At 44.9% G+C, this 10,117-nt stretch overlaps 1 protein-coding gene across 1 annotated transcript; it reads right to left on the bottom strand.

Annotated features, from left to right (window-relative positions):
- Positions 1 to 277: 277 nt before the first annotated feature.
- Positions 278 to 7,745, bottom strand: LOC113478430 (sulfotransferase 6B1-like). Its single transcript, XM_026845647.1, has 7 exons — positions 7,544 to 7,745; positions 5,089 to 5,234; positions 4,544 to 4,633; positions 2,816 to 2,942; positions 2,293 to 2,387; positions 1,718 to 1,874; positions 278 to 408 (listed from the first exon to the last, which is right to left on the bottom strand). Exons 1-7 carry the CDS (start codon positions 7,743 to 7,745, stop codon positions 278 to 280), a joined length of 948 nt encoding a protein of 315 aa, XP_026701448.1.
- Between the last annotated feature and the right edge of the window lie 2,372 nt (positions 7,746 to 10,117).

The raw sequence follows: 10,117 nt of genomic DNA, 5'->3' as shown, positions 1-10,117 counted from the left end.
GGTGCTATGATGCCTGTGCACTCTATGATGCCTGTGCACTGTCTCCCTCCTGAAAGGATGCCAGACATTCACTCAAGGCATAGACACATTTTATTTGGTTGTGACAAGCAAAGCACTTGCCCCAGGGCCAGCACATGACTAAAAATTACCACCTGAATGCTTAGAGATGACAGGTAGATCTCTGAGGGTTTTCTCTGTTTTCTCATGGGGAGGAAACATGAGGGCTGCCCACCTTTGGAGATCACCTTTTGCTGTTGTGCTGCTGATCTGCTTAATTTCAGGCCTTGCAGTACATATCATATTTCATCTGTGCTGCCAGCTTTGTTCCTCCTAGGCAGTCTTCAAATTTTCGGTCCATTTCTTCATTTTGAACTTTAGAGAAGAGGTCTTTCCAGTTCCCAACAACCCCTGTGTACAAGAAGAAATACCAGAAACTGAAGGCAGCCACTCCTGGGAGGGAATAATACCTAGGCAGCAGTGAAGCAGAATCCTTGCCTACATGAGTCAGGAAGGATCTGGTTTATCCCCCTGAGAGTTCTGATTGCCTGGGAGAAACAGGATAGTAAAGATAAGAAATAAAGGCTGCACCCAGGCCACAGGGAGCATTGCCGGTGGGCTGCCTGCATGCCTTTCCTCCCCAGAGAGGGCTTCCAAGGTGGTTTCATGAAGCTTTTACATGGAAGAGTGGGGAACCTGATTTTGTCACAAAGGAAGGATCATTCATGAATGCCTCCCTCTGAAGGGGCAAGTTATTTGGAGTCATGGGGTAGGTGGTAGACAGGATAGCAGTTAAATCTTTCTTCCAAAGAAGTGGTGAAGGAAATGGATTAAAGGAAGCCCATGCCCACAGTAGTAAAAAACCAAAGACTCTTGATATCATGGGGAGCAGCTGGGCTGCCAGAACTCTGGCCCTGGCCCCAACTCTGTCATCTCTGGGGCCACCACTGTCTATTAAGAAGAACCATATGAGACTATTCCTCAGCTCTGAGTGCATAGCAAGAAGATGCTTGGGAGGCCAGCAGAGCAGTGAGTAATGCATTCCCTTGAGGTTCAAGAGATTTTTGTCCCATCAGCACCCCTCCTCCCAAAGGGGACTTCCATGAAGCAACTCATGCAGCCTGAATCCATGATCTGCACTGACGCACCTCTTCCCTTTCCTCCTCCTTTCTTCCACTGACCTCAGTGTTCACACAGATGTTCTCCTCAGAGCTCCTCCTCACAACTCCAACTCCTCCTCCCAGATTCCCCTTCTTAAATATGTTATTGCAGCAGCACAGCTAATTGGCTCAGCCTTGGTGCAAAGGTGGGTCTGACTTGGAGCCAGGGGAGCCTCATCACCTGACCACCAGGCAACAGCCACACTGCATCCTGCCCAAGCAGATTTGGTGCAGAATTGTTGGCATAACCTACACCAGTGTTGGCCCTCACCTTCCCACCTCACTTTGTCTAACTAACTGGGGCTGCCACAGGGAAATAGAGCAACATGGAAGCAATGGCTGAGGCTCTTAAGCCTGGCTCTCTGCTACATTTCTCACAAACAGCCCCCAGATCCCATCAGTGGTAGAAGCTTGTTGTACAGGATGCCACAGGAGAGAACTCAACCATGCTTGCCCTTCCTAGACAGCCCAGTGAGTTCATGGATGAACAAGGAAACCTACTCAGAACTCCTTCTGGAGTTCTACTTTAGCAAGTAGATTTTTCATTTGCAGAGACATACCCTTCCGGAAGAGGATGTCCCCGAACTTTCCATGGGTTTCCTTGGAATTCTCTTTCATAGCTTGGAAAGTGGTCTTCTTGGCTATTCTGGGAAAATCTTCTTCACACAGGGAGAATTCAAAGAAGGCAGCAATTCTTTTCATTCCCAATACCTGATCCTGGCCAGAGGAACATAGCATAGAAGTGAAACCAGAAGACTTGACATTGTGGCTGTGGCAGGGAGCCAGAACCCTGTAGGAAGCCCAGCAGAGGAGGCTGTTTCCCACAGTATCACCAAGGAATTCTAAGAGCTCTGAGAGATAGAACCCACACATGGTGGCCTCAACTTCAAGACCTTTTCTTCCCTCCCAAAAGTAACTGTGCCTGTGCCATATATGTCCTCTTCCAAGAACAGGCAAGGCTATCCTCCTCCTAAACCCCATGGGCCTCCCCCAATCATAAGATGACCTCAGAAAGGCACAGCCTTCTAAAGGGGCAGACAGGCTTGACAGAAGACTTTCTTCTTCCCCACAGCCATACATATCAGGAGGGGTGCACAGTGCACTCATCAAAGAAGATCTGGATGAGATACCATACCTCTTTGAGTTCCTCATAGCTTATTATCATGATCCTCTCATGGTCAATGTATTTGTTCCATTCCAGTAAGTGGTCAAAGTAGGATCCCCAGGCCACTGCAGACAAAGAAGAGACATAATTGTGTAGAGTATTCCCCAAAACAGGATCGTATCAAATCAGAGGAGTCATCCCAGACAGCTCTAAGCATGGCACTGGGATGGTGAAGTGGTGACTGGCTCAACATGTCTATTCTTTCAGCTGAGGTCATTGCAGGAACCCTCAGCTCTGGCCACTATGTAGCATCGAACCACAAGCTCTACTGCAGGAATGGAAAAGTCACACTAAAGCTTTCTCATGTACTCTCTGAGTTAGAGACAAAAGAAACTCTCATTCTCTGGTATTCCCTGTTTCTTCCCTAACATGCACGCATCTGCCTGTCCTGGGAGTGCCTTGGTAAGGTATGTTGGAATAGGATTTCCATGCACAGGGTCCTGTGTATGCCCCTCATGTAAGGATGAATGCCAGAGGATACAGAGCAAAGTACATTTCCCATTCATGAAGGCTGAAAAGTACTCATCCCAGGAGGAGAAGGACGGCAGCACTGGCATGTTGTTGTAGAAGTGGTAATAGGAGACAGCTGTGTCTTTGGGATTCCGAATTAGCACAAGGATCTAGAGGAAGAAAACACAGAAATTGGTTCTGATTCAGTGACAGATCAAAACGCCATCTTCTCAACACATCACATAGAATCAGTCATTTAGGTTGGGAAAAACCTATAAGATCATTGAGTCCAACTGTAAACCAAAGTCCACCACTAAACCATCTCCCTAAGTGCCACATCTAAACATCTTTTAGATACTTGAAGGGATAGTGACCCCATCACTTCCCAGATGTGGCCAGCCTGTTCCAATGATTGACAACCCTTTTTTCCTAATATTTTTCCTAATTTTCATAATAGCCAATCTAAAACTCCCTTGGTGCAACTTGAGGCCATTTCCTCTTATCCTATCACTTGTTATGTTGGAAAAGAGACTAATACCCACCTTGCTACAGCTTCCTTTCAGGTAGTTGTAGAGATCAGTGAGGTCTCCCCTCAGCCTCCTTTCCTCCAGACTAAACAATCCCAGTTCCCTCAGCCACTCCTCATAAGACTTGTTCTTCAGACCCTTCACCAGCTTCATTGCTCTTCTTGGATGTGCTCCAGCACCTCAATGTCTTTCTTGTAGTGAGAGGTCCAAAACTGAACTCAGTATTCAAAGTGTAGCCTCACCAATGCCTAGTACAGGGGGACGATCACTTCCTTCATCCTGCTGGCCACACTATAGCTGACACAAGCCAGGATGCCATTGGCCTTCTTGGCCACCTGGGCATACTGCCAGCTCATATTCAGCCGGCTGTCAACCAACAACCTCAGGTACTTTTCTGCCAGGCAGCTTTCTGGCCCCTCTTCCCCAAGACTGTAGCATTGCATGGGGTTGTGATCCAAGTGCAGAACCTGGCACTTAGCCTTGTTGAACCTCATACAATTGGCCTCAGCCCGTCGATCCAGCCTGTCCAGATCACTCTGTAGAGACTTTCTACCCTCAAGCAGATCAACACTCCCACCCAACTTCATCGTGTCTGTAAACTTACTTGTCCACTAACACCCACCAGACCATACAATTCTGGTTTAATTCCTTTTCTTGAGCAAGAAATCAGAGCTTTGGCAGGCTACTTGATGCTAATGTGAGCTTCAGGCTGAAAACAAGATGCTTTTCAGTAATGTTTTTGGGACATAGTTCTGAGGTAGTTTCAATCCAGAGAAATGAACTCATGGACTACTGAACAGTAGAGCCACAAGTAGGCTGTGGGTGTGTACTCTTGCTACTCTCTGCAGCAATTCCCATTGAAAACTCTCTTAGCCTCAACCTGTGGTGGGCTTTCCACAGGTACCCTGGTCTTGGAGGCAAGTTAAAACAAACAGAATAACTGATTGCTTTGCTCGGTTTTCTGACGCCAACTTGGAAGCATCTTTCTGAAGGAGATCTGAAGAGGCAGTGACACTCAATGACAAGCCTACTGATAGTAACCCCTTGAGTCAGCAAAGCTGCTGCTGGGAGATGATGGTTTTTTTACAGCCTCAGCACACAGCGCTCTGCCTCTTCAACCTTGGAAATCTGCCTGTGTACTGACCAGCTCAGGTGAAAGTGCAGAATACACATCTCACACAGACAGAGGAAAGCCAATTTGGGGTGGAAAAGCTTTTGCAGTGTGATACAAAGAGAAGACTCACCTTAGCCTTGCTTTGGAGAATGGATGGGGGCAGAAGATGAGGTGGTAGATGTGTTATTATAATTCTTCTGGAAGGCAGTTTCTTCATCCTCTTTAAAACAAGTGGGAAGAAATGTGACAGGACAGAAGTAGCTTAATCAATGACATGTGCCTTTTCAGAATTTGTAGGTAATAAGAAAAGGTGAGACCAGAGAAGGATCTTATCTCTTGGAAAACCCACAGGGATGCACTGGTGGTATAGACTTCTGCCAGCCTCTGCCACAGAGCACCATTTCACATGAGACAGGCCTGAGGACAGGATGCCCAAGAGAAAGGTCTTACTGATCAAATCCACTGGGTCCAGGGCTGGAGCTCCCTGTGGCTTCTCAGCACTGTCTGTGCTCTGAGGCCCTTACATTGGGACACCTAGGGCAATAGCACATGCTACTTGTGCATACCATAGCTGTTTTTAAGGCTCTAAGCTCTCCATTACCTCTGAGATCAGCCACTGTCTTTCAGCTATTACTACCTGTAAGAAGAGCAGTGGTATTTTCAGCTCCTGCCAACCTCATATATCCCAGGATCTCCAAATTCCAGACGTGGAAATGTCTCTAGCTTCTTTTCAGCATTTATTCTCTCTTTCATTTCTTCTTCTGTGTATTTGGCATCTGTTGATTCCAACTCCTCAATGATTTGGCCAACCCAGTTAGTTCCTGAAAGGATAAAGACACCAGTAGCACAACCATTTTACTGCACTTTTACATGTCAACCCACCTGATGGGATATCTTGTCAAACTGGTTCACATTTGTGAACCCGTTTGGCTCCATATTGTACTTTAGCCTGTTTTGTGCTGGTTTTGGCTGCGATAAGAGTTAATTTTTCTCATAGTAGCTGGTATGGGGCTATGTTTTGGATTTGTGCTGAGCACAGTATTGATCATACAAGGATGTTTTCATTATTGCTGAGCAGTGCTCAGACAGTGTGAAGGCCTTTTCTGTTACTCACACCACCCCACCAGCGAGTAGGCTGGAGGTACACAAGAAGTCGGGAAGGGACACAGCTGGGTTGGCTGACCCCAACTGACCAAATGGATATTCCATATGATATGGTGTCATACTTAGCAACAGAAGCTGGGAGAAGAACAAGGAAGGGGGAGATGCTGGCAGCTCTGGTGTTTGTCTTCCCTCCCATGATGGAGCCCTGCTCTCCTGGAGATGTCTGAACACCTGCCTGCTAATGGGAAGTAGTGAATGAATTCCTTGTTTTGCTTTGCTTGTGAACACAGCTTTTCCTTTACCTATTAAACTGTCTTATTTCAACCATTACTTTTCTCACTTTCATTGTTCTGTTTCTCATCCCTGTCCCACCAGAATGGGGAAAGAGCAAGCAGCTGTGTGGGGCTTAGTTGCTGGCTGGGGTTAAACCATGGCACTGGGCAATAATCAAGGGTATGCCAAAAGCCAACAGGGACAGAGCTGCCAGCCAGATGTTGTGTAGTGCTACCCTGGTCGCTTCAGGAGCATATCCCATCCCTCAGTGAAACAGAAGCAGATCTCTATTGCTCCTTCCAGCTCTGGCACTTTTTGGTCACCTCAGACTACTCTCTGTGGAAATTACTCAAGCACAATGGATCTCCTAGCAGAGGGCCAGCTGAGTTGTCCCTTGGCTGTTTCTGTTACAGTGCTGTCTTTGGGAACACTCTGTTCCCTCCTGCTGACCAGCTTCAGTTTACAGTCTCTTGATCAACACAGTTTGGTATCGTTCCCAGAACCCATAGGCTTCCCTAACTGGCAGCGGAAGAGGTCATCAACCAAACCACCAGACTGTCAAGTTGCTGTCAGCATCTTTGCACCAGGCTTAGCCATCTTGGCCTCTGCAACCCGGCAAAACTGATATGTGAGGGACTGGGTTTGTACATGCAAGTCTCAGTTTTCAACACCTTCTGAGATGTCTAAGTGGACCCTCACACTTTTAAACCATTTCTGCCTCTGCACAGCTCTACAGGCTGCACACAAAGGGGATAAATTCAACAGGTCCTCTTTTTCTGCAAGTGATCTATTAAGATATTTCTCTAAAGTGAATAGGGAAAAAAAATAAAGGAATCTAAAATGTCCATAGTGAAAGAGGAAATAATTCAAGAGTCCTGATGACATTCATGTATTTTGCTCCATTTAGATTCAAGGGAATCACCTGCATTCCTCAATGCAGTAAGTCTATGGAAACAGCAGTTGTTCTGCCCTTGTTAGCAGGATACATTCCCTGTATTGCCCTTGCAGCGAGTAGGGTAATGACATATGTTCCTGTATAAGCAAGAGCGGTCAGAATATCAAGGGATGTGATTATTCTGCTTTACCCAGCACTGGTGAGTTCAACACTTGAATACTGTGTGCAAGAAGCACAAGCAATTTTGAGAATCTGAGGCGAGACCTGCTGAACTTCCATGAAATCACTGGGAGCTGGAGCAAATGAAATGCATAGAAAGGCTTGTTTTGCTCAGGCTGGGGGGGGTGGGGGGGAAAGCATGGGGGAAATCTCACTGCAGTCTTCCACTTCTGGAAGTTATAATAGAGAACCAACTCTTCTGAAAATTGGCCAGGAAATGACAGAAGATGCACATTACAAATCTCAACAAGGGGATGGCTGACAGCATAGAAGTAAAAAAGAAAAAAACAAACAAACAAAAAAACCCCACCACCACCCCAAAAAAAAACACTATAGTGGGTAAACACTGCAATAGATTTCCAATGGGTGGTGAATCTCCACCCTCAAAGTTTTAAAATGCTTCTGAATAAAGCCTTGAGCAACCAAACCTAACTTTGAAGGTTAGGTCTTTCCACTGCTTTGAGTAGAAAATTGTATTATTTGACCTCCAGAGATGCCTTAGAAATTAATTTCATGATCCTATTAAGTCTGATATCACCTTAAGCATTTCTCGGGTATTATTGCTGTGCTAAATATTGACACAAACTTCTGGATTGCAGCATTGTGTACTTGACTACTTATCAAGAAAACACCACTCACCTGTTTTAGGATAGCCTGCTAGAATCACATCGTCGCTCCTGGTTTCAAAGGATTTCAGAGCTTCCAAAGTTTCTGGGCTGCTAATTAGAGCAGGGTATAAAATACCTCTGTAGGAAAACAGCATGTCTTCTGAGGCAATATTTTCACTCTGTGAAAAAACATTTTCCACTGTTTCTATGACTCTTCCCCTACTTCTGCTCATGTTTGTATCCCTGTGGAACTCCTTTCAAACAAACAGATACAGGCTGTCTTTCCACAATGCAGAAAAACTTTATGCAACATATTAGCAAATTGGATAGGGCATTCACTCAGGAATGAAGGTACAAGTCACTGATTAACTCTGTACTCTGTTAACTCCTTTTGAAATCACAGGACTGGAGACTGACAGTAGTGATGTCTGCAGCTGATACCAGGAACAGGAATCTATTGGGGCAACAACTAATAGCATTCAAAACGTTAAATGAAACTAAAAATGACGTTAAAAGGATATTCCCTGAAGTATTTTTAACTGGTGAGCATGCAATGCATTTTACAAACTGGACAAACCAGCATGTAGTGGACATGCAGATAGTGGTTCTCAACCTGGCTTGCTATGGATTCCACTGATGGATACACCTCCAAGAGTGCAGCTTCCTTCTAGGTGGCAGCTCTGTCCTGCAGCCAATCACTGTGACACCATCACTTCAGAGCTAAGGACAAGTATCACCTAACCCATACTTCTCATGATTAAATACTCACATTTGAGACTTTTACTTCACCACATCCTACAGGAAGGTCACTTTCATGTGAAGCTCTAATACTTAGATTCTGTGATAACATGAATCAAATTCTACCTGTATGACTTCAGTTCTGTTTCTCTCTACTAATACCCATAATTTAATCTTCAGGTGGTGGGGGAGTTATTGGTATTCTGGCTGATACATTTTCAAAAGATAAGGAGTACTGAGATGGAAAAATAGGTATCGCCATAGGTCACCCCAACAGACACATGCAATACAGGAAAGCTGAATTACCCTGTGGAGGGGTCTTTCACTCTTTCTTTCTTCCACACCTTAAATATAGTATGGATGTTGTTCACTACCCATATATCAAACCCACAGAGAGCTCCACACTGCTCTGCATCACATCCTTGTCACTTTCTTCATAAATGGACATTAGACATTTAGTAAACCTATACACAAGCTTAATTAAGCACGAGGAGGTGTCAAATCAAAAGCACAACTGTAAGACCTGGAAGATTGCTTACATTACCTACAAAGAATCATTTAAAATTATTTTTCTTGTCTCACAAAATACAGAACCATCAAAATAGACCATTTTATTGGAAATATTTTCTCTAGTAATGCTAGTTTACTCATAAAAACTGGAGGCACCCTTCATGTATTATGCCTTCTGCCAGATTTCTTACTGTTTTCAGTTTTCTGTCTATGTGTTTACTCTGAGTTGCAAAGAAAAATATCCTCCCATTTGCCAATACTAAAAAGTAAGAACATCAAAAATTAGCATTTTTTCATCCTGCCTCCAAAGCCAGCTGTGTGAATCCTGAGGGAGCCAGATCACTATAACACCTCAAGATGAAATCTAACAACCTGTCACCTGAGCCTCTGGGGACACAGGTGCCTCTGGGTCCTTTAACCCTTGGACCCTGACCTCTGCTCATGAGCAGGGCCCTCGACGTTGTCGCAGCCACCTGGCAGGCTGCTCAGGAGCTGCAGAGGTGAGGTCTCAGGGCAGCTCTCTCTCTCTGGAGAGGCTCAGGGGAACCAGGTGTCCTGAAGGTGCAGGGAGTCCCAGTCCCAGCTCTGTCTGCCCAGAAGTGGAGTGTAAGGAGGTGACCCTGCAGGGAAGCTGTACAACTGTGGCACAGCTCACATGGTCCCCAGGGAAAACTGAGTTGTTCAATTCTACATGAAAATCTGCCTTAGATGCTATTAGCAGGAGCATTGGCAGTACAACACAAAAAGAAGATTCACCATAGCTGAAGATTCACCTTAGCCTTGTTCTAGAAAACGTATTGGGGAAAGGACATGAGGTGGGAAATGGGTTAGTATAATTTCTCTGGTTTCTTCATCCTCTTTAAAGCAAATAGATGGAAATACAATGTGAGCATCCTCTTCAGTGGAAGCATATTATTTCAGGAATCATAGGTTAACAAAAAAAGACTAGACCAGAAATATACACCTTTTTTTTTTCTTTTTTTTTCTTTTCTTTTTTTTACAATTGGTAAGGATCTAGCAGTGATAAAGATTGAAAACCACTGCTATTGTGTCCATCAACTGTGTCTTACCTTGAAAAGAGATTCCCAAGGTTTTCTGAATTGATTCTCACATTCATTGCCTTCATCTCTGCTTACTTTTCACCCCCTCAAAATATTACTCATCCATCAAGTCTCCTTGCCCACATTCATTTTATGACATGGCAGCTTGCTTTATCTGTCCCCTCTCCGACCTCCTTACCCCACTGAATGCAAGGGCCCACAGAGTGTCTCTAATGGAGCAAAAGCACATGCATGAGGTGTTACTGCTTTGAATAGCTCTGTCCTTCAGAGTGAGATTGTAAAGGCAGAAAGGGATC

The sequence above is a fragment of the Athene cunicularia genome, assembly GCF_003259725.1.
Source record: "Athene cunicularia isolate RWA chromosome 3 unlocalized genomic scaffold, athCun1 chr3_part1, whole genome shotgun sequence".
Lineage (NCBI taxonomy): Eukaryota > Metazoa > Chordata > Aves > Strigiformes > Strigidae > Athene > Athene cunicularia.
This window is presented reverse-complemented; position numbering and strand designations above follow the sequence as displayed.